At 38.8% G+C, this 25838-nt stretch overlaps 1 protein-coding gene across 1 annotated transcript in view; it reads left to right on the top strand.

The window, feature by feature from the left end:
* The window catches only part of LOC126175208 (N-terminal kinase-like protein), a 119724-nt gene that overhangs the window by 76249 nt on the left and 17637 nt on the right, over window positions 1-25838 (top strand). The window contains exons 13-15 of the mRNA XM_049921832.1: window positions 5108-5250; window positions 11655-11783; window positions 15423-15575. Coding sequence (XP_049777789.1) covers window positions 5108-5250; window positions 11655-11783; window positions 15423-15575 — 425 coding nt within the window. The remainder of the gene's footprint in view (window positions 1-5107; window positions 5251-11654; window positions 11784-15422; window positions 15576-25838) is intronic.

Below are 25838 nucleotides of genomic sequence, written 5' to 3'. Positions count from 1 at the left end.
AGTCTCATATGCTATGTTTTTCTACCTCCCAAGATTTTCTAAATGTCTCCTAGACTATGGTAATGACATTATAATAGTGTACCTAGTACCCAGAGAGTGCACAGTATTTTCAGATTCATAAACAAACTTAGTCCCATTGAATTTCATTGCTCATTAAGTACTACTTGCTATTATAGTTTCAGTGATCTAATTAGTTAACTCATAAACTTTAATTATGAAATATTGTTAATTGTAAAGGTTAATATAATATGACCTTAATATTTTGTGAGCATTAAGAAATATTTTTCAGCATATTAACACCTATCACTTGAAAATACATGTCTTCAACTTTTCCTTAAGGTACCTGAAATTGTCTGAAACTAACGACCGTCAAATTAATTAATATTAAAGCTTCAGACCATTGCTAACTTCAATTACAAATTATATCAACATTACATTAGGTTCTGAACTTTGGCATTATAATTTTGTTCCATTTGACTGCAGAATTTGTTAATTAACTCACTAATTAGAAAGCTCAATATTTTGAGGGTCACAAAATATTTTATTTAAGATGGTTCCATCAGTAATGAGTAGTGTAAAACATATAGATCATAGGCGAGACTATATATAGAACTAGCACATCTGAGATCGGCCAGTCTTAGAGTAAAGGGAGCAACATCTATGTCTCTCATCGCGAGCAATGTGCCATAGTACAATAACTAACATTCTGAAATATTTGCGTATATTGTGTACAGTTCATTTCCTCCCACTCGTAGGTTTAATTCATGACTTCTGTAACAGTAAATACTAATTAAATCTGAGTGAGAACTTATTAGAGAAACACAATGATTATTGACTCCTATGAACAGTGACTGGTTAGCAGGACAGTGTTGACAGATTTACTGATTATTTTTGTGCACTATCTTAATTGTTTTGGAGTTTGTTAAATGTTTGAGACCAGTGCTATGGTGAACTGATACATCAAATTTTTGTCACATGAGTCATTTTGAACCACTGAGCTGTGTTGCTTGAATACTGCACTAAACTCAGCATCATGTAGGAAGGCAGCCCAATTTTCAGCTGTTCTGTCCATCCCCCTCCTTCAACTACTGGAATCCAATAAGATTCATTCTCTTTGTGGGCAACCAGTCGCGAGTTGCAGTTAGATGGTGAAAATATCTCTGCTGCATGCTGCACTGTTGCTGTACTTCACGACAACCACACTATTCATTCAACAGTCTCTGTTTTTTTTTCCCCCTTTTTTTTCTTTTTCTTTTTCTTTTCCAACATGAATTTGAAAGTGGGTCTCATACTGTTGACATTAGAAGACACAAGAATGGACTGCAGATACGTGTGCTTTCAGGAAGAGAACTGTGAATAGAACTGAAATGAAAACATCAGAGCTGTAGGATCCTTAGGAAAAGTTGGTTTCATGTCATTAGGAAAATCTGGTTTTGTGTTGCCTGGAAAGCATCAGTATCGCAAGAAACCTGTAACACAAATGAGTGGTATTGACAATGGTGTTTTAAAGCTCTCCGTATGGTAACACCCAACATCAGAAAAATTTGGTACAGTTATGGATGAGAAAATTGGCTTGGCTTCAGAGGTAGTGCTTCGTCAGTGTAAAGAATTTTAAAAGATATTGGTTTCAAATATGTTAAGAAGAGAGCTTTTAGTTGAAAGAAGCGATATAGATGCTACAAGAACCACATCCCTTAGAAAGATGTGCAGTACAAGAGGAGGAGGCAGCTCAGCAGTGTATTACCTTGATGAAACATTCTGCATGCTGGCTCTTCTTCTAGTTTTGCCACTGAGAGTAAACTTTTATTTAGGTGTAGGGAAAAGCAGTGACTACCAATCAAAAATGAAAGCTGTCAGTTTCGTGAAGTGGTTCACCGAACAGTTTTTGTCATACCGTGCTTCAAAGTCAGTTATTGTAATGTACCATGCTATTTATCAGACAACTGTTACCAATAAAACACAAAGTACAAACACCAAGAAAGCGGATATTTTGCCCTGGTGTAAAAATAAAAATATTTCGCACAATATAAACCAGACTTGCGCTGAACTCCTGCAGCTTGTTAATTTAAATAAGTTACGCAACAGAATATACAGACCTGATTTTCTTGCATGTGAATGTGGTCACACAGTTTTGCATTTACCCACATCTCTTACTTACTTATTCCATGGCACTTCGGTCCTCTGAGGACCTTGGCCTCCTCAATCACAGATTTCCAATTGTCTCGGTCTTCAGCACACCTGCGCCACCTCCTCACTTCCACTGCTCTCAGGTTGGCTTCCACATCTTCCAGCCATCTCACATGTGGTCGTCCTCTCCTTCTTCTACCACCAGGATGTCCCCTCATCTTCTTCGAGAGCCTTTCTTCTGTCATCTGCTGGACATGTCCTAACCATCTTAGCCTTCCCATTTTGACTGATGTTAGCAAATCAGGTTCTTTGTACAGAGCCCTTATTTTTTCATTAGTCCTAATTCTCCATATCTCACCTTCTTCACAGGACGAAAGATCTTCCTCAGCACTTTCCTTTCCCATATATTTAGCTTCTTCTTCAAAACCTCCATCAGTACCCATGCTTCACTGCCATACATAAGAACTGGTTTGATCACTGTTTTGTAGTGTGTCAGCTTTAGTTTCTTACTTTTGAGCATGGTGTATAGTGCTCTATATGATCTGTCGGCAGCCTTAATTTGGTTTTTTATATCTGCCTCCACTTTGTTTTCTGATGTTATTACTGAGCCAAGATAGATAAAGCTATCTATTCTTTCAAAGTTGTAGCCTTCTAACTATAGATTGTCTGTTTTTCTTCTAACTCTCTCTGTTACCATACACTTAGATTTTGTCTCACTAATTTCTAAACCAAGGTTCTTGGCAGCGGCTTCAAACTCTTTGAAGGCTGATGTGAGCCCCTCCGTACTTCTAGCACTTATTACTAAATCATCTGCATAGACTAAGATTTGCAGAAGTCTATTGTAAATATTGCCTCCTGGGTTTGTGATTACTGATCTTACTGCATTCTCTAATACCAGGTTGAATAGTACTGGGGAGAATTTACCCATATATCACTGTCAGTATAATCCCATGGAAGTAATTAGGGCAAAGGTTGAAGGCTGTGTATAGGGCATAGTATAGGGGAACATCCTGGCCTTTATTGATTGGGAATTTGCATCCTCTGAAGAAGCAGATTATAATGTTCAATATTGCCCAAGTAGAAATTAAGCTTCTCCTAACTTGTTATATGCTCTAATAACTCATGAGAATGTGACTGGATAAATTTGTAAAAAAATCCGATATTCCCACAGGTAAACTCCTCTCATTCTCAAGGCACGAACTGTAAAATCGCTTAAAATGACAGTAACAGTTAAGTGTCGAGATATCATTGGTTTTCAATGTCATCGGTCAGCATTCCATTGAGTTATTCATTGAAGATGGTTAATTGTTTCCATGTTTTGTTGTGTGTTACATTTTTACTTATAATACAGTCCACATCACAATAAATGACAATTACTGCAAGCAGTTTCAATGACCCTGGCATTAGTTGTAATTTTGAGAAAAATTGTACTTGATGTCTTCACAAAGCTGTGTTAGCTGTTCTCTCCTTCAGACATCATGCAGACTAAAGCTCTGGAGCAGCAGACGCAACATTGTCAAGACATGAAGTAAGATTTCTGTCAAGATGAAAGATTGAAATTGGTTTTAAAATTTGCTATTCCCAGTGTAAATTTGAATGCATAATACAGTGTACCAAAGGCAGATTAACCTGATTGTTGTCTGCAGCAACACAGTTCGGCAACATGTACTTGGTTTACGGGCTCTATACTGTTATGTACGCACAGATCTCGTCCCCTCCATGTTTCCCTACTGCTCTCCCTCCACATGCGGAAGCGCCATTCTACTTGATGTCCGCCGCTCGTGGTCTCGCGGTAGCGTTCTCGCTTCCCGAGCACGGGGTCCCGGGTTCGATTCCCGGCGGGGTCAGGGATTTTCACCTACCTCGAGATGACTGGGTGTTTGTGTTGTCCTCATCATTTCATCATCATTCAGGAAAGTGGCAAAATTGGACTGAGCAAAGGTTGGGAAATTGTACGGGCGCTGATAACCACGCAGTTGAGCGCCCCACAAACCAAACATCATCATCATCATCATCATCATCATCATCATTCTACTTGATGTGTGTTATAGGATAATAGGAAACAATCTCCTTTCCTTTCATTCAAACTTTGTGAGAGACCCAAAACTGGCCATATCAGTGAATGCCGTACACCAAGTGTGTAATTAAAGTGTTTTAAATCTACCTCTGGTGTCGACCACAATATTGCTATATGCTGTTAGCATAACTAACATCTTTCAGCCAGTTTTGGAGCCAACACAGCTACTGTGAGTACTAAAGATGTATGTTGGTGCTTAATGTCTTGCATTCGTGTCCCATTCTGGTTTCAGTAATAGACAGTATATTACTTTTTTGTGTATTTTGTTTCATGCTGTATAAATAATTTAGCTACACAAGAATGTGACTTAACAATTAGGTTTTTCTTATCTTTTAATATATATAATTTTTAATGATTCTGTTTGTGCATTTTCCTTTAATCTTGTTTCAAATATAATGTCTGTCTTTGTCCAATGCCATTTGTTTGCATCTTATGATGTGGACAGTTGCTTAAGGTACAGGACTTGCATCCAGCAGCAGCAGCAGCAGCAGGTATCAAATCCCAATTTTTTTAAGGAAGACGCTAGGATGTTTTCTTTGTAAACGACTTGGTTATTTTCTTTTCACAACCTTGTCCTATCCCAGTTTTTGCTCTGTCTCAGATACCTTGTTATCAACAGGGGGAGAAACCGTAATTTACCGTTCTTCCTTTGTTTGTATTTCATGGCTACATATTTATTTTCTCTGCGCATTTTATTGCATCTTTTCTGATTCTTACTCGCTTTGGCTTCTTTATAGGGGCCTACCTAACAAGATTTCAAATATTCTAGAACTAATACCAAAAACAGCATTGGTGATGTTTTTATATTATGATACAAGGTTAAATATTTGTATCTTGGAATACTAAGCATCCCGTATCTTAACCCAAAGAAAATCCTGAATTATTGTTTTTCTTTCTTTTTAGAACAGCCATCAAGCAGCAGCATATCCACTACCACATCAAGTGTAACATCAATGACTTCCTTGGAACAAGAAGAAAGTAAAGGTGGTGATTCAGTATCTGACTATGATGAAACATGGGACACAGAAAACTGGGGAGACATGGAGGTACTACTAGAACATAGTGTAATCAAAAAAATTCGTAATATCATATTTGTTCAGAAACAACAGTTATTTCTTTCCTAAAGAAAGACTCTGAGATATTTATAATATATCATTGAAGTCCTGGGTATGTCTGCTGGTTAAAAAAGTAAGAGTTGTCAAGAATATTTTTTATGTGAACCCCAAGCACTTCGCTAGACATTTTCTATTGGACATGTTATGACCTTGCATTCATCTAACATGAAACACACCTCATGCAACCAGTGACCCTCTGAGGAATAAAACCCACAGAGTAACATTTTTTTTTTTCATGTTGACAGAGCTTTTCAAGAGATGATAAAGCTGACCATAGGACCTAGCAAGAATTTGATCTGGACTTACGTATTTCTTAGTTTTCGTTCTTACCCATGCAGACACCAAGCACCCACTTTGTGATTTCTTGTTGATTTTTGCGGTATCAAAACATAAGTCAAGGAACATAATTATAGACAATTTTGATAATATTGTTTCCCAACAAGTGCCACATTTTCAACCGTCGAACAGGCACATCGTTTTTCACAACATTAGTGGGCCCCAATGCACTTTGTACACATTTAAAAAATAACTATCTTACATGTTACATGTTATGTAAGAGCAAAGTTAAAGTTTAATTACACAGTGACAAAATAAACTTACATTATATAAACTAAATCACTGTTTAAGTAAACAATAATAAAATAAACCTTTCATTATATCACTGTCGTAGCATACAAGTGTTACACCACAGTAACGACCACTCTAAGTGTCAAACTGCACAATTTCATCAGATCCCTAATTGGTTACTAATTATCTCATATAGATAACTTCCTCATTGTGGGATTTTGCTATTAGCTCAGTGTCTGGGTAATTTTCTTGCATGGGTCATAAATTTTCTGTCACCTAGCTTCCTGTCACATAGCTTCCTTAGATAACTTCCTCATTGTGGGATTTTGCTATTAGCTCAGTGTCTGGGTAATTTTCTTGCATGGGTCATAAATTTTCTGTCACCTAGCTTCCTGTCACATAGCTTCCTATTCGTTTATATTACTGCTGCTCACTTCGATGTATGACAACATGACTTACAGCTGTGTGAGTTGGAGCAATAATAAAAGAATAGTATGGCTGTACAATTGTAAAACAACAATGGAACAGTACAAAATAATGATAATAATTATTGGACACTTTATACACAGGCATGCACACTCGAGGGTTAATTTAATGTAGATTTCCTGGCCACATTTAATATTAATATGCCACAAATTTTTCCCAATTACATGACTTACAAAAAAGTATGACGAATTTGGCCATGAAAAAAATATCAAGGGGAGATCTTTGTTACGAGAACACACATAAGCCACAGAAAATGCAACACACAGGTTGTCTCTGGTACTTTAGTCTTAAAATATTAAGGAAGCATTTTCATTAATAGGACTAATAATATTGGAGACACGTTTGTCTTCTACATTGTGATTTCTGCAAGAGCACCTCACTTACATAAACTGATGTAGCTTCTGTCAAGAAATTCACTTTTTTATATGTTTTAATCATAGTCACTCACTAGTGTAAGTGTAAGAAGGAGGTGCACTGTTCAGTTCAGGATAACTTCTTACCCTCAGAGACAGCCAGACAGATGGCCGCACGGGCTGCAAATTACGAGTAATGTCCAGCACCACCAGGCACTCCTCTTCCCCAGTTGCACGGCCCCCCAACCCAGTATTGAGGTGAAAAAATCCTGTAAGAGTTGTGTATAGTTTCATAAACCCGAATGGAAGCATAAATTTTAAACTTCCATAGAAACTGAGGTGGAGATGTGCTCCAACCTTCATGCAAAAACACTGACGTGATACACACCCATCTCAAAAGGACAATCAGTTACATATCCAAAGGATGCCATTGCTCTCAGGTGTTTATTAAAAAATCATTCCATTGGCAGATCAGCAATATTCAGGTCTCTGTGCTGTGGGTAATAGTTTACAGGCTTGCAGCGATCGGTGGTGTCTACCCAATACTAGGTGTGTGTCTCACCAGACATCAATGTCTCCATGTTCTGAGTTATCTGTTGACCACAAAATCTGTCTGACAAGACCAAGGTTACATAGCCTGATATCATTGTGCCAATTTTAAGGTCTTCTCACCTATAGCAGATCAGTGCAAGGATCACAGCAACACATAAGAGAAAACAGCATTCTCACTACTGCTTTTTCTAGCAGTAGTACACGCATTCACACACAAACCACACTGACACCCAAACACACACTCCTGTGGCCATGGTGGCAGGACTAAGTGTTTAGGTATCTGGTTGTACGTATGTGTGTACTAGTGCTAGCAAAAGGGCTAGTGCTCGAAAGCTAGTGTGAATGCTTTTTTCTATTATGTGTTACTGTGCTCCACGTAACAATCTGCTATAGGCGAGTGGTTGTGTTTCCCTTATTTTCCATATTGCTCCAGCCAGGATTTTCCATTATTGTTTGACCTTTTAGGTGTTGTATTCTTACTCCCTTGCTTTGATTTTGGAGATATTGATCAAACTGTGTTACAAGAAGCAGTCTTTTGATTCTTCTGTCTGCCTGCTGAAGAGGTGTGTTATTCTTGTACTTTGTTTTACTGTCGTGGCTGTTAAATTCTAGGTATAGGCTGGTTAATCACTGCTACAGATACACAGTGCATGTACAGATGCAGGTCATTGCAATTTCATTAACTGTCACCTTTGGTTGTCAGTGCAGGTTGTTTTTTGCTTAGGTGGTAGTTTTACAGGAATGTCCCTAAATGACCATTTTCATCTTGGAGTACTGTATATATTCTGTATGCCATTGTAGAGTGACTGAATTGTTGGGACCTTAGTACAACACATGGGATTAAATATGTAAGGCTCAGCTTTTGGATGATTAAACTCACTGCTATTTACTCTTGTAGTTTTGGTACAGTGCATACTTTCTTATGGAGTTCACCAGCTACTCTTATCATTGAGTAGCTCAAACTACAGGGTGTTTATAAATGAATATCAGGGTTTTAATGCTTTATAATATTTATTATATTAAACTTACAGTTATAAAGGATATGTAAAATGAAAGAGCAATTTGGACAGTTTTACCAAGAACCTTATTAATGTTCAATGTGAGCACCATTTGTCACACGGCACACATCAATTCTATAGCCGAGTTCTTCCCAAACACTGATAAATGTGTCTTCAGTGATTGTAGCAACAGCTCCTTCAATCCAGTTTTTTAATTCAGGGAGGTCTGCTAGTAGCGGAGGCACGTACACACGATCCTTGATGAAGCCCCAAAGGAAAAAATTTGCATGGCATTGGGTCGGGCGAACGTGGAGGCCATGCAAAGCAAGCCCTGTCATTGCCCGCCTTGCGGCCTATCCAGCACTTGGGTACAGAGAAGTTCAACCAATCAAATGACAAATGGTGCTCACATTGAACATTTATAAGGTTCTTGGTAAAACTGTCTGAGTTCCTCTTTCATTTGACGTATCATTTATAACTGTAAGTTTAATGTAATAAATATTATAAAGCGTTAAAACCCCGATATTCATTTATAAACACCCTGTATTTCTACCAGGAGTGTACCATTTCACAGCCTCTTGATTTTACCGACCCTGCAAGTCTTCCCAAGGTTTTATGAATCTAAAAATGTAACCATACAGTGTAGTCTTTCGTGGCTGGTACTTATTGTAGCGAAGCAAGGAACACCAAATTTGTTATTAAAGTCAGTAATTTACTCAACGGACCATATTTTTCAGTACAGGTATTTCCTTCATTCTAAGCAAGTGTCGATTTGTGACGTTATCATCCAGATATGAGTTGACTGTAATCTGAATCTGTTTTAGCAAACTAATAATTTCTCTCAGGCAAGAAAATTTTATTGATTATGAAATAAAAGTTCTTGAAGTTTATTCAGGATCGGAAATGTTTAGTTAGTAAATGCCATAATTTATTTGTTTGATATAAAGGTGTTTTGAATGTTGTATGCAAAAAAAAGAAGTAGTGTGAATTTATGTGCAGCTTTTACTCTGAGACGAGTTATCACTTAGAGTGCTAAAAGTGTTTGTGAACAGTTTGCGGACCTATGTGGTGAATTTTATTTTGTGATCTTGACCTGAATGGAGAGTAAATCCAGTTTCATTTAAACTTTACGTGGGATAGACACATCACATTATTACAAAAGAGTCGTTTAGCCCATTAGGGAAAACTGAAACCTGCGTGCTCGATTTACGTTACACGCTAGTGCATGATCGAGCTGTCCAGTAAATCTCGTACAATAGTTGCAGATGCATTTGGACTTAATGCATGAAGTTGGAAATTAATTTTGAGACACATGCTGGTTTTGACCAAAAATGAACCGAAAGTTTATTCAAAATATCGAGAACCAGTTTTGATTGAGATATATATCACCTTGTTGATTAAGTTGCCTAGCAACACTGTAAAGCAGCTTAAATAACTCATTTGAATGATTTTGACGTAGTAGGCCCATTACACACACAAAATGTTACACGAAGTTACTGACCGCATCAGACTATGAGTGTGTTTTTCTTTCCATAAATGCCAATAAACTGGCAGTTTCAGAAGTTAAATTATTAATGGTAGTGTAACTTCATTGATTATCCTACACCGCTATGGAATTTGTTGTATCGTGTCTCTTCACAAGAGATCTCAGGAAGCCGGGATAAACAAGAAGAAGAAAAAGATTAAAGAAGAGGCATTGGTATATTATGTTGTGACAATTTTAGTCTGTGGACCATGGCATAAGACATGTTTTTTTTTTTGCCTTAGAGCATGCCCTAATGCCCTGTCAACCAACATCACCAAGAATATAGAAGTGGACTGTTTGTCAAAGTTGCTTTCCTCTCATTTAATCACATTACATACATTCTTTACCAGTAAGTTCCATTTGTTACTGATATTTTATTTCATTTTGAAAGACTGCAAAGTCCCATGGCTGTTGGTTGGGAGTACTGGTCAGTGGATTACCTAAACCCCCTGGGAATGTTTTTGGTTGTAGTTATATGATCTGTAAACATCCCATAAGCAGCAAGAGAAAAGATGACACAGCCTCAGCCAATTTAATACAACTAAAATGTGATGGTTATGCCTAAGTTTGCCTGAAAACAACTGTTTCACTTCAGCAGTCAGGTGTTTCGTCAGTGTGACACCATTATAGATTGCATATTTTTCTTTCCATAAATCTGAATACCATCCTCGTGATCCCAACAGTTAAGGTATGATCCCTGTTGTCTGTGATACACAGCGTTCCATGGCAGTTATTGTAACGTACCAAGCATATACTTGGGGCACTGAGTAACTCCAACAGTGTCCTTGTGTTCCCCAATTCTTTTCTTAAATGCTTGGGCAGCAAGCTGTACAAAATTTCTGAACAGAAAGTACAAATACTTCTTCTGTGGACTAAAATGTCTTTGAGATTTCCCAGAATAATTACCTGTTAGATCTTGGTCAGTCTCTCTCTCTCTCTCTCTCTCTCTCTCTCTCATGCGTACACACACACACACACACACACACACACACACACACTCATCACCACCACCAATTATAAAGTTTTGAATGATTTTGGTGCTGGGTTCTTTAGCTAGGAACTAGTGATTGCAAGTTTTCTATTACTGTAAACCCTCCCCTATTCACTTACCCTACCTCCAACTCCAGTCCTAGAGAGAACATATGATACAGCTAGGAGATACATATATGTTATTGGTCAGGTTAATGCCAAATCTTAGATGGACTTAAATGGCAAGCTGTCATGTGGTGGTGGTGGTGGTGGTGGTGGTGGTGGTGGTGGTGTGCCGGGTGACCATCATCAATTGAAATACAAATTTAGGTTTACAACTACGATGTGAAGGAGAAGTAAATGTTTTTTGAAAGTCCTTAAAATTTTTGTATGTAGAATCCAAGATATTGTTGAAAGCGTGTGTGTGTGTGTGTGTGTGTGTGTGTGTGTGTGTGTGTGTGTGTGTGTGTGTGTTTCTGTGTTTCTTTTGGGTGTTTTGGTTTGTATAGGCAAACAATTGTTTATCCACCCGTATCTTCATTTCCTGCTAAGTGTGTGACCTTCACAGCAAACCAGTATATAATCCAGATATCTATTTCTTATCAAAAGTAACATCTTATACTGCATGAGACAACATGCACAGCACTACAAGTGCTTATACATGTGTAGATTGTATTGTAGTGACACATACACACTAGAAAATCTCTGTCTCGACCATTTGCACCATTTGCAGGAAGTGTGGTGTCGTTGATAGATCATATCAGAGGAAAGATAACAGTTCTGTCACTTAGCTACGTAGCTGCTAACATATTATTAAGTTACTGGGGCTTTAAACTTCAAAGTTTAAATCCATTGAGCTTATTTAACCAAGATTTTATTTTACAGGCTCCTAGTGGCCAGATAGGAATGACAGAACCTCGCAGTCCATTACCTGGGCAGATAAGTGGTAGAACAGACCGGAAAGGAACTGATGGCTGGGACATGGATGAATGGGGCAGTCTTGAAGAAGAGCCTGTAAGTTTTTTAACGTTTAAAATAAAATCTTTGTTCAGTAAATACGAAATTAGTTATGACTTTCCTGTACATCTTCGGAATCCATTTATTTTTCTTCCTTCCTCATTGTCTGATCTCTATCTGCTAGCTCTTTGTTTAATGTTGCAATGAGTATTGCTGTTTAAGTTAGGAAAGTGGATTCAGAAAGGTCAGCGGTTGATTTCACCATACATACTGTTTTTTGTATGATGTGGATAAATGTGGAAGGCTGTACAAGGGAAATAAACTTCAATACTGTAGAAAAATGAGAGGAACACTGAAAGACCTAAGTCGAAACACAGCCTCTGGAGTGGATGACATTTCTTCAGCATTATTGAGATCCTTACAAGAGCCTGCTATGACTGAACTGTTCCACTTGGTGTGCAAGATATAGGAGACATTAAAAAATAATGTTAGACTTCAAAGAAGACCGTAAGAATTCCAGTTTCAAAGAAGGCAGATGATGACAGGTTTGAATATTCCCAGACAATCAGTTTAATAGTTCATGGTTGCAAAATACTGACACGTTATTTTCTGGAGAGTTTAAAAACCGATTGAAGCTGACTCAGGAAAAATCCATTTGGGATCTGGAGAAATATAGGAAAGTGCAAGACAATGCTGACTGTTTGGCTTTATTGGAAAATAAATTTGAGAAAAGCAGACCTATATTTGAAATTCTGAAAATATTGAAAATACAGAGATGGAGATGTTCTCTATGACTTGCACTACAATCAGACTGCTTTGATGAGTCAGAGGACATGAAAGAGAAGTGGTATTTGAGAAGGGAATGAGACAAGTTTATAGTCTATGACCAATGTTATTGAATCTGTACTTGAGTAAGCAGCAAAGAATGCTAAGGAGAAATTTAGAAAAGCTATAACAGTTCAGGAAGGAGAAATGAAAACTTTGAGTTTTTCCAACAACATTGTAATTCTGTCAGACAGCAAAATACTTTGTAAGACCAGTTGAATAAAATGGATATTGTTGCAAAAAGAGGTTACAAGATGAAAATCAACAACAGTAAGACAAAGTTAATGGAGATGCTGAGGGAATTAGATCAACAATTTACATGAAACTCTATAGTGTATCCATGTGTCTTCTTTCACATTTCTCAAAGTGTTTGCAATGAGTAAGTTGTGCTCCATACAAAAATTCTACTGAGTGGCTTCCCTGTCATTCCCTTCACTGAGTCTGTGATCTCCTATTTTTCCTTCTCTTCCTTTTCCTACTGTCAAATTCCAGGCCTCCATCACAATTATTTTTGTCTTCGTTGAACAGTTTCTTTTTTTTTCTTTTTTTTATCTCATTGTACATTCTTTCAGTCAATTCATCATCTTGCAGTCCTCTTAGAAATATAGACGTGTACTACTATTTTGTGTTCATGTTGGTGTATCTGAAGATAAGGCAGTGGAATTGGAGAATGGAACATCGGGGTTAACTAAATTACTTCAAAATATGAAGACTGAGTCAAATTAACATCAGAACAGGTGTTTATTCCAAAGGAGCAGAATAGGAAGGAAACTCAGATACAAGATGTATTGTAAACAAGAAAATTAAAAAGAAAAATTTTGATAAATTAAAAATATTGCATGCACTTAAGGAACTTCAAATAGAACATCAGGGCTAGTTTTAAAAAATAAACAAAATATAGTCCATGGAAATAAATCATGTGTAGGCACTAGAGTGCCCAACTTTTGATGTGCAAGGAGAAGACACTAAACAAAGAGTGACAGAAATTGATAAATGATAGCAGTTTCTGCTACAACGGGATAATGTGGAAGCTTCGTGCAAAATTAGGACAAAAACAAAGAACATTTCTTTGTTGAAAATGAAGAGTGCCATAGATTATTAAAATCTGCTGTGAACAACAACATTTTTATCCAGAGCACATTCTTTCTGCAGAAAACAACTAAAAATTGCACTTCGCAAGGATCAAATGGAAATAAAAATTAAATATACTATATTTTATCTATCATTGACGAATTTATACTGGATGCAACAGTCCTAAAACACTTTTGAATTGTAAGCAATCACAGATTTGTACAATTTAGAATACAAAGAGAGACAAATATAGACAGCAACAAACTTACTAATCAGGAAACCAGAAACTTTAAATTATGAGAATTTCAGTAAATGGAGACTGACCAGATTTTCAAAAAAGGTATGCAGGAAAAGATGGTCAAGAGTTTTAGCCAGAAGTTAATATGCTCAGTTAAACAAGAACACTGAAATTTCTTCGAGATGTTGAGATAAGTTCAGATGAAAATTTGATGATAAAAACATTTCGAAATAATAAGAGTAAGAAGAAAACAAAACAGAAATTTATATTTTCATGTGTTAAGGCAATGGACAACAATGTAAATATTCTAGAAGTAACATTAGATGTGGTATATCTTTTTCTTCTCTTCAGGTGTTAGGCAGAAATTGGCTGTTATGGTACCCATCTCTGTCGGGGTCTTCTTCAGTTTCTTCTCCCATGGCACTTATAATTTCTTGCCTTTAAGGGACGTCTCTCTCTCTCTCTCCATTCTTTATAGATGTTTGTTCTATTTTCTTCTGTAATCTAGAATTTTATCATTGGGGCTAAAGATTTGCAGTTCTTCTCTAATATCTCAATTTCTTAGCCTGTCTTCTATTGTGCAATCTTTAACACCTCAAAGGAATTTCATTTCTTCTGCCTGAATCCGGCTTTCTTGTCTCTTGGTAATCACCCAGAGCATTGTGGGAAGTGCAACGGTTTTGTAAAACTTAATTTGAGTGTCTTTCCTGGTTTTGTTTGTTATGTTTCTGTTAATTTTTCCACATATCCGGCTCAATTTACTAAGCTTAATTTCAATATCTCTGTTGTAGCCATATGTCATTCAACATCTGAGATAAGTGAAGTGGTTTACTTGTTCTAAAATCTTCTCATCTATCAATATTTTTGTTCTGATTGGTTCTTTTCCCATAAAAGCCATTCATTGTCTTAGTTTTTTCCTTTTTAAATGTCCATGTTAAATTTTGCACTTATTTGTTTTAGCAAGTAGATTCCTTTCTGAAGGTCATCTTCCTTATCTGCTAAGATCAGCATATAGTAAATTATTTAAAAGAATGTTCCTCTGTAGGTAGATGCCTTTCTGAAGTTCTGATTTCCATATATATATTGTTTCATTAATGTAGATGTTGAACAAAGTTGGAATGAATGTTAATGGAGCATATCTAAATCATCTGTGTTACGCTGATGGCATTGTACTGTTGGAAATGGAGACTACAGTAAACTTGAAGAGTTACTTTGAAATCCTCCTTTCCCATATACCTATTAGAATTAGTTGGCAATATGTCCTCATTCCAGTTAAATAAAAAAGACTCCAGAGGAATTCTCTAAAAAATTGTATCAAAAATAATCTGTTGTTGGCCAGAATTCCTTCATGGTCATGTCACTTGGTCTTTTATTTTGGGCAGTTTAATTGTGTATACGCGCGTGCCCCCCCGCCCCCCCCCCCTCTCTCTCTCTCTCTCTCTCTCTCTCTCTCTCTCTCTCTCTCTCTCTTTCTCTCTCTCTCTCTCACACACACACACTCAAAAGCATGATCATTGAGCCATCCTGCTAACAGTTTGTTTTTTTTGCTTCTGTTTCGTCAGGCATTAGAAGGTAGTGAAGCATGTACCTCTGGAGGCGACTGGGGCTCACCTGATTTTGTTGCTGTGGAAGGAGCTGCCACAAAATCAGCTAGTAGTTACAGTTTTGGAGAAACTGCAAAGGATGAAGTGGCTGGCCTGACTGTAAAATTACCTGTGAGTCAGATTTCATCATTGTTTATGACCTAAATATGCAATTCTTGCTGCATCTATTGTCCTAAATTTACAGTGAAGTAATGTATCATACAAGGTATGTAAATAAAGTAATGAGACTGATAGCATACTGTTTGATCTGATAAAGCTGGTGATGCTGGACTTAATGGTGGGACAAGTGAAAATATGTTATGCTATCAGTGCGTGCTGGACCGCGTTAGTGTCACATCGGTTGTCCGTAGCTCTTTTCTTTACAGTAGGTGATTTTGCTTGTACAGTCTGACTATGAGCAACATAAATTTCAAGCACCGGTTTGCAATCGCATTTTGCTTCAGACTTAGACACAGAGCAAGGGAAACATTTGAAAAACTTCAGCAGGCCTATGGAGACAGCATTTTGTCATTCGTCCAGCTTTTTTTGGTGGTTTAAGGCATTTGCAGAAGTAAGACAGTCAGTTGAAGGTGATTTTACAGTGGAAATCCTTCAGTTTCAAGAACTGATGCAAATATTTACAGAGACCAGGATTTTGTGCATGCCTATCCTCAGTTGACTGCGAGAGTGATTGGGACAGATTTGAATTCGAGTCACGCCACTGTTCATCAGAGACCAAACATTAAAGACAATTGGGAACTGCATTGCGATAATGTGTTTTGTAACACAATTTCAGTAAATTGGTTTTTGGTCTGTAAGAACACTCCTGTGGCTCCTCAGCCTCGTTTTTAGCCCAGCATGAATCCTTGTGATTTTCTTCTGTTTCCGGGATTGGAAATGCACCTCAAGGGATGTTGCTATGGAACACTGGACAACATTCAAATGACTGTAACTGAGCAGCTGAAGATTATTCCAGTATTAGAGTTCCAGAATTGCTATGAGAAGTGGAAGAACCATTTTCAGCACTGTGTCGCTTCCCGTGGCAAGCACTTTGCAGGCGACGGTGTGCAGTTGTAACACTATTGGAATAAAACAGTTGCAGAAATTTTGAAGTGTTCTTATACAAACACTTTATTTACCAAGATCACAACTGTTTGTTCAGTGATGACAAATTTTGGCAAATTTGAATTGCCACTTTCAAATCTGAAAATGCATCAGATGTAAATTACAGGTTAATATTTGGCTTGAATATGTAATATAAAAGAACAGAGAAGAGAACTGCACATTCAGAGTGCTAGATAGCAGAATTATAGCATTTGGATGATAATACTTTGATAAACCATAAACATTGTCTGAATATCAACATGAGATTACAATATTGTGCGTAAGAAGTCGTTCGACACCACTTTATCATCCGGTAGTATTTAAACAATACTAGAATCATGTCAGAAATGTATGGTAATAATTCTCATGTATTCAAGTTTATGGTAAATATATGATGAAAACCTATTAACTTCAAGAATTGATTTTATAACATAAGGTATTACGAACTACTTTTGTAACATATGCTGCTAAATAATCCATTATGTAGATGTAGTGCTTATGAATGTTTGTAATAGCTGTCAGTTCCTATACAAGTAGAACCAATCCCAGGAATATATTACAATATGCAGTGAACTTGTCACAAGTTGTGACCATAGCATAACAACATGACGTGAAGTCATCATTGTTAATTACTCATAATAGCACCTATCTGGGATTAATTCTCTAAGTATAGTATGTTGTGACAATTTCGAGATCATAAAGTGGCTAGATGAATGTGGGACATGGCACCTAGCCTGAGGTTTTGTATAGTATTGAAAGGTTAGCTTCTACTGGTGGTCATAATATTCCTAATTCATTTGTTGTTAGGTTATAATATTGGGGGTGCGGCGGTGGGGGGGGGGGGGGGGTGCATGTTAAACTCCGTCTGAACAGGCCATGAAGGTCCAATGGTACCGACCAGCTGCAGTGTCATGTGATCAGCACACTGCTCTTTCCGTCATCAGTTTTCATGACCGGAACCACTACTTCCCAGTCAATTAGCTCCTCAATTGTCCTCACCTGAGCTGAGTGCAGCCCTCTTGCCAGCAGCACTTGGCAGACTGGACAGCCAGCTGGCTGTGCAATATGTGGCCCTCAAAATGGCATCTGTAATAGAGGTGCATTCCAAGGAGTGAGTTGTATTGAGTATCCTCTGACAAAAAACCAGAGCATCACAGATATTCATAGGTGCTTGCAGAATGTCTACAGAGGCCTTGGAGTGAAGAAAAGTATGGTCGCCCAGTGGGCAAAATGTCTGTCAGTACCACAGCAGTGTCACGCAAACCTGTCCGATCTCGTGTGTGACAACTGGCCACACACAGCTGTAACTCATGCAATGTTGGACACTCTCATTCTAGGTGATCGACGAATCACAGTCACACAATTCGCTAGATAACTGAACGTCTCTATTGGCAGTGCTGACACATTCGTTCACCAGTTGGGGTACTTGAGGTATGACCCCCATTGGGTTCCTCACTACCTGGCAGAAGCCCATAAAGAGCAATGAAGTCCATCTGTGTGAAATTGATTGTGCATTACAAGGCTGATCGTCACAATTTTTTGTTGAACATTGCCACAGGTGATGAAACATTGGTTCATCACTTCGAAATATTGAAACAAACTTCCAGTGCCCATCTGCTTGGCCCAATGAAGAAGAATGCGTGTCTTTGGAAGTAGTATGTGGATGATAGAGAGGTTATTGATGCAGCAAGACATTGGCTCTGATGTCGACCGGTAAGGTGGTACCATGTGGGCATACAGGCCCTCCCAGTAAGAAAGTGTAAAGCCGTCGGCACATGGATCGTGCTGTCAAACATCAACGTTGAGCGTGCAGAGTTCAACATGCTGCTGAACACTCAGAAATGGTGCAACTTGTGCCTACAGAAATGGTGCAACTTGTGCCTACAGAAATGGTGCAACTTGTGCATACAGAAATGGTGCAACTTGTGCATACAGAAATGGTGCAACTTGTGCATACAGAAATGGTGCAACTTGTGCATACAGAAATGGTGCAACTTGTGCATACAGAAATGGTGCAACTTGTGCATACAGAAATGGTGCAACTTGTGCATACAGAAATGGTGCAACTTGTGCATACAGAAATGGTGCAACTTGTGCATACAGAAATGGTGCAACTTGTGCATACAGAAATGGTGCAACTTGTGCATACAGAAATGGTGCAGCTTGCGCATACAGAAATGGTGCAACTTGTGCATACAGAAATGATGCAGCTTGTACATACTGTACTTAGGCCCCAACGTGGTGTACGTGATCACAATGCACTCCAGCGACAGTTGCAGGATGTTTCTAGTTCGTAAACCACACTGTTTTCTAAAGAGGCGTGCATAAAATTCACATGTTAGCTCTATTAAAACACACATTTCCTCCATTGCCCGTATATTAGTCACATTGTTCTGTATGTAATATACACAAATAAAAACTTCTATATCCATGTACATGTTTTAAGATGAAAAGGAAAGTACCATGTCCAATCAGTAAGGACACAGGCTTAGAAAAGTTCCATTACAAACAGTGCAACACAAATTTGCAATAGTTCTCCGCTATTTCATCATTCCTACGTTTTAGTAAAATGCCAGAGTCATTCTTACTTGATCACTGTTCCTACCGAGTAGCAGAATCTTTGCAACATGTGAATTACAGATGTATAAAGATATTTTGCTCCTTTTTGTTTTACAAATAGTGCAAGTTATCCTGTAGATTAGGCCAATCGAAAGAACTCGCTCCTCAAAAAAAAGGTGAACTTATATTTACATGACATCAAATATTATAATATATACTTACATGAAACTAATAATAAAGCATCAGAACCTATTAAAAACGCGAAAGTTAGGGGAAAAAAATTTTGATGCAAGACTCGAACCACTGCTGTTACATACATCCAGTTCTGAAATGACAATGCTACTCACTACGCTAAACCGATGAAAGTTGTTTGATAACCATTATTAGCATGTTGCACCTTGCTAAAAGCTTTCATCGTAGCTATGTTACTAATTGAAATTTAATTATAACAAAGTGTACCAACAACAATGTGTTTTTGGTGGATCCTCAGTGTGTCGTTGCATTCAAATGGCATACTCTCATAATATTAAAGTTACAACCATTCTTTTGCCACAAATATGATGTTTCTCATTATTTTTTTGCAGCAAATCACACAATTAACAACAGGTTTTCATGTGATTCTCAATTTGCTGGTGCTCAGAAATGGCATATATACGTACAGGATTGAAATGAATGCCACTATGACGCCTCACAACTACGTGCTGAAGGGAGATAGCATGCACATGACGTATGTGGCGTTGGGCTGCCTCATTGGTCAATGCTCAGATGCACGCTCAGAATATCTGACATGCTAGATATTGCTCTGCATATTCGGAAAGACACCCGAACGTGCTATTCCATGCTATGATGTCAGAAACTCAGCTTGTAATGTTGCCATATATGATCGATTTGCGGTATGAAGGTATACACACACCAAAAATAGTTTTGCATCACCCTTGTTCTCAGAACTCAGAACATTGACTGTGGATATTGTATCTTAGACACAGTCCCTTTGACTGTTCAGAGATGTCATTAAACCTGCCCAAAGATGTAAACAACCATGCATGAGCAGCGTCTATTAGATGGAGGGGGTCCGACAGCTGATCAGTTAAAGTCATTCCACCAGGGGAGAGCTACATGGCTCATGTTGTCTATAGTTCAACCAAGCCTAGACGGTCAATACCGCGGTTCGATCACATCCACGTTGTTACTGTGTGCCAGGAAGGGCTCTCAATAAGTGAAGTGTCCAGGTCTCTTGGAGTGAACCAAAGCGATGTTGTTCAGACATTGAGGAGGTACAGTGTGTCTTGAACTGTCGATGACATGCCTCACTCAGGCCGCCCAAGGGCTGCTACAGCAGTGGATGACTGCTATCTATGGATTATGGCTCAAAGGAACCCTGACAGCAATGCCGCCATGTTGAATAATGCTTTTCGTGCAGCCACAGGACATCGTGTTACGACTCAAACTGTGTGCAATAGGCTGCATGATGCGCAACTTCACTCTGAACGTCCATGGCGAGGTCCATCTTTGCAACCACAACACCAATCAGCACAGTACAGATAGGCCCAACATCATGCCGAATGGACCGCTCAGGATTGAAATCACGTTCTCTTCACAAATGAGTGTCGCATATGCCTTCAACCAGACAATCGTCGGAGACGTGTTTGGAGACAACCCAGTTAGGCTGAGCGCCTTATACACACTGTGCAGTGAGTGCAGCAAGGTGAAGGTTCCCTGCTGTTTTGGGGTGGCATTATGTTGGCCAACGTAAGCTGCTGTTGGTCATGGAAGGCGCCATAATCGCTGTACGATAAGTGAATGCCACCCAACCGATAGTGCAGCCACATCGGCAGCATATTTGCTAGGCATTCATCTTCATGGATGACAATTTGGTCCCCATCAAGCACCTCATGTGAATGACTTCCTTTAAGATAATGACATCACTTGACTGGAGCGGCTGGCATGAGATAGATTGAAAAGGGCTGTTTATGAACGACGTGACCCACCAAACACTCTGAAGGATCTACGCCAAATCAGTGTCGAGGAGTGGGACAATCTGGATCAACAGTGCCTTGATGAACTTGTGAATAATATGCCATGACAAATATAGGCATGCATCAATGCAAGAGGACGTGCTACTGGCTATTAGCGGCACCGGTGTGTTCAGCAATCTGGACCACCACCTCTGAAGGTCTTGCTGTATGGTGGTACAATGTGTGGTTTTCATGAACAATAAAAATGGTGGAAATGATGCTTATGTTGATCTCTCTTCCAGTTTTCTCTACAGGTTCCAAAACTCTCAGAACCAAAGTGATGCAAAACTTTTTTTGATGTGTGTACATAATACCACAAAGCTTAACTTCCTGCTGCTCTTTTTCCAATTTCAGTATACACCCTCACATATACAACACCGCGGTAATGACACTGATTGTTTGAATGATTGCTCAGGTTGACAAGTATGAGCAAGAGGAAGGGTTTGTTGTGCCTGGAGGGTTAAGTTGTACAACACAATGAATAGGTGATAGAGATATGTTAGAGAAGCAGGCAGGTGGCTCTCAATAAAAGTATCAAAACTGGTACTGAAAGGTGTCATTTATAAAATTGAGATGACAGATCAGCTGTGAGTATAGGAGTTGGGATAAGTAAAAGATTTGAAAGTTTGGACAGAAGGGAAGTGAGTTGGGATACAGCAAGAAAAGAAATATACGGATAAAGGTACAGAATTATGGAAGGCAATTAGTAGGAACCTCAGGCAATGAGATTGCAGAAACAGAAGATAGGCTGGAGGTACAGTTCTTGCCTGTTTAATTCACAGCTGTTGCCAGTGGGAGAATCCAATGGGCACAGGTACTGCAATAGTTCTTGAAAATGCTGTTGAGATGTACAACATATTGAGCGTTCATTCAAATAAACAATAGTCATCATTCCCACTTAGAACACTGCTCAGTAACAACACAGCTGATATATAGGAAATGGCTTCTTTCATTGTAAACCTAACTTTTACAGGAGATGAAGTGTCTCAGATTGGACTTCAGTAGGAAATAGTGGGTGGTTAGGAATTTCCTGTCATCTGAGTCATCCACAGTGAATGACTGGTGTGGTGCAGGACTGAGAGCTGGGTTGGCATAGAGATAAATTAAGACATTTAATAGGTGAATAAGTTGTGTGATGAGGATAGGATATCCATCATCTCATGGTGTGACGAATGGCAGTCAAAGCCCTGGTAAGGAATGTGTTAAAGTTCTTCAGTTCCTGGGTAATATTGGTTGGTGAAGGGGGAACAAGTCAGCAACTGGTTGACAGTCAAGGCAGGGGCAGTATTGTCACTATATTTGGCCAACTGCTGTTTCCCATTGCAGATACAAAGCCAAAGCCCTTCAGTGCCAAGGCTATATCATACAGATTTTTTAAATATGGAATTAATGTCAAAGTGGAGATAGTGTTGACAGCAATTGTTGTGTTCTATATGAACCAATTTTTTTTATGAAACTACTCATTTTTGAGTGCTAAAGATAAACATCTAGGAAGGAAAATTGTAGAGTTGAGTTGGACCAGGTGAAGTGGATTTGAAAGAGGTAAGGTTCTGGAAAAAATAGCAGAGAATGTCCTTTTAAAGGGCTCAGTGCCTGAAACTTTCATCAGTGTAACTTATCTGGACAATGGGTTTTAGGTCTTAAGTGGATGTGGAGAATTCCTGTGGGTGGCCCACTAATGAGTTAGCATTAAATGGTGGCTTGGAGGTACCACATGTCAGTTCCATGGGTTTGTTTGTAAATTGTCATCATGGAAGAAATTATTGTGGTTTAGTATGCAATTTGTCGAACTGATTACATAGGAGGTTGTGGGTTTGGAGTCGGGGGAGGGGGGGGGCTGTACTGGGAAAGGTTAGTGTTTTGTGGCAGCAAGTCTAAGGCCAGTGGGGAGAGCAGGGGGTTATAACCCTATAAAACCTCTTTTTAATGAATTTCTGGGGACCAAAATTCTTTTCCTTAAAGAGCAGTGGTTTTCCTCAAATGGAGGGTTTTGCCTAAGTACACAGGAGGACTGGCCCCTACTCATAATTCAAGCTTGTTTAAGTGATGTAAGTGCTACTTAACTATACATATCAATAAACTATACTCAAAAATTTTAAAAAAGTGCACTTCTCCGTGCGTGCGTGTGCGCAAGCGTGTGGGGCACGCACACACACACACACACACACACACACACACACACACACACACACACAGTTTCCACAGAACATATTCTTTATTTTATTATTGTTGTTATCATTTTTATTATTTTTAATCAAGAAGAATTGTTCTGTCTTGTACTTCCAGTGTATTGTAGTGACAGACATTATCACTCCAGTTGCTTCACATTTGTTGGAAATGATTTGTCTACTTGAAAAGAGGAAAAGTTGTTGCTGAAGGTATCAGTTCACTGCACTGCAGCCATGAAGCATGGTGTACTTGGACACCTTTCCTCCTCCTCCTCCTCCTCCTCCTCCTTCTTCTTCGTTGTTGTCATCACCACTTCCTACCTCGCAGTGTTCCTTCACAAGTATTTTACACATTTCACTTACATTCATCTTGTGTGTGGGAGACAAGATGTGGTCACCACAAGAAACAAAATCCAGGAATGTCACATTTTCAGGAACATTTGTGGTTTTGCTCCATTCTTCTGGGACAATAGCCTCTTCAATAGCAACTGATGTACCACAGCCTTTTTGAAACAGTTTAACAGAGTCTTTTGTGTTACACAATTCTAGGCAGCAACAAACATATGCAAACCTGTAGAACATTGTGAAACTCATCAATTCCATCCTCTCAAGTTATGTAATTGACTTCTGCACAACTGTTACTCTCCGTTTGGCTTTAACAGAGTGTGTTGTGCCCACATCCAGAGGCCGCAGATGACTTTTGCAGTGCCACTGAAGGAACGATACATTTACTTTCCTTGGAAATGGTGTATCATTGGGGTGTACAAGGCATTGGTCACTTTTCCTACCTGCTGCACTCATCTTGGTATTCAAATGCCTTAGATATCTTGTAAAGATTTCTAATACCATACAGGCATTGCTGTTGTACTTGTAAATATAAGGTAGTGGGTTTATGCCCTGTAACACCTGGCAGTTTTAAATTTTCGTAATATCGCTAGAAGCAACTTTTCACTTCCAATATGTACAGTTATGCTATTTACACACAGTAGTGCAATCATTACTTCCTTACTTTTTTCCCCTGTATGGCAGTTTTCTTCCTTAACAGAATATGGTTTTGCAGGAAGTAAACTGTAAAAGAGGCCAGTTCCATCTGTGTTGGAAATGTCTCTGGGCTCATAACACTGGATCAATTGTAGCAATGTTATGTTTTTCAATGGTTTACACTTTCTACCTCCACTGTTTCACATTCTCCACATACACTCTGCAATGAGAGGAGATGGCCTTTTTCAAAGAAATGATTCAACCAGGCATTATTATCCAGAAAACTATGATCTGCATGTAGATAAGTGTTGGCTGAAGGAACAATTATTGCATACTGCCATTGCATGACACAAACATTCAAAGTATGGCATGTGTGAAACTGAAAGAAGTTTGAAACCCATGTGGATATGTTAGGAACTGTGTAAAAACAGAAATTTAATTTGCAGAATGTTTATGCTTATCTCTTAAAAGTGGACTTTTTCCTAAAGTGGTGTTCGTTAAAAGCAGCGAAAAAAACATTGTTCTTATGGGAGTTTTGTTGGGACTGCCAGAAATATTCATTAAAAGAGGGTATGTTAATTTGGGGTTTTACTGTAGATATGCAGCACCCAGTATTACGAGTATTGCAACTTATGCTAATGAGGCAGGGACTGTGTAGAGGCAGTGGAGGAAATGATTAGTGATTTCAGCATGGCAAGAGGCACATACTGGTCAGTGAAGGCAAGGGACTTTTCTGTGGAAGTGTTGTGACCAGGGATATTGGGGCAACTAGTAGGCAGACACATTGAGATAATGGAGCTTGAGGAGCAGGTAAAGGATCAGTTACTGATAAAAGGCTGGAGGTAGAACAGTGACAGGTTTTGGAATGGATCTAAAGTGTTTTATTCTTTGAAAGGGAATCTCTGATGCTATGTCTCCAGTGACCTCAATGGCGATGACACATTAAACCCTAATTTTCCTTCCTTCCTTCCTCTGATATATGTATTAAACCCCCCCCCCCCCCCCCCCCCCCCGCCCTCATGTCAAACTGAGGATCCATTCATTGTAACCATGGAGGGGGGGGGGGGGGGGCATTTGTACATATCATTTTGAGAGTTTGTTTGTACTTACATTTTATTTTGTGTGTTTTTACTTATATTAGAAAAAGTGGTAGCTTAAAACCATGTTGTAATGTTTGTTTGTGTGACATATCACAGCTGTTGGTGCCTTTCCTCATTTTACTTATAATTTTCAGATTGGAATTTCTATTGTTATATACAGGGTGAGGCAGTGAAACGGCACGATATCGATGGTGGTTGTCGGGCGCGGAGGGGGGTTGCGAGAGTGGGGGAAGTGACCTTGGGCGTCTAGAGTGGTGGAAGTTTCAGTAGCCATGGAGCGTTGGTTGAGTGCGCAACGTGCATATGCCGTAAAGGCATATTACAAAAACGCGGATAGTGTGGTTGGTGCTCAACGCGCCTTTCGTCGTGAATTCAACCTGCCGCCACGGGCTCCCGTGCCATCAAGGAAAGCCATTCTCCTTTGGGTTAAAACCTTTGAAGCTACTGCTAGCACAACAAAGAAAAGAG

Source organism: Schistocerca cancellata, chromosome 1 (assembly GCF_023864275.1).
Source record: "Schistocerca cancellata isolate TAMUIC-IGC-003103 chromosome 1, iqSchCanc2.1, whole genome shotgun sequence".
Classification (NCBI taxonomy): Eukaryota; Metazoa; Arthropoda; class Insecta; order Orthoptera; family Acrididae; genus Schistocerca; species Schistocerca cancellata.
This window is presented reverse-complemented; position numbering and strand designations above follow the sequence as displayed.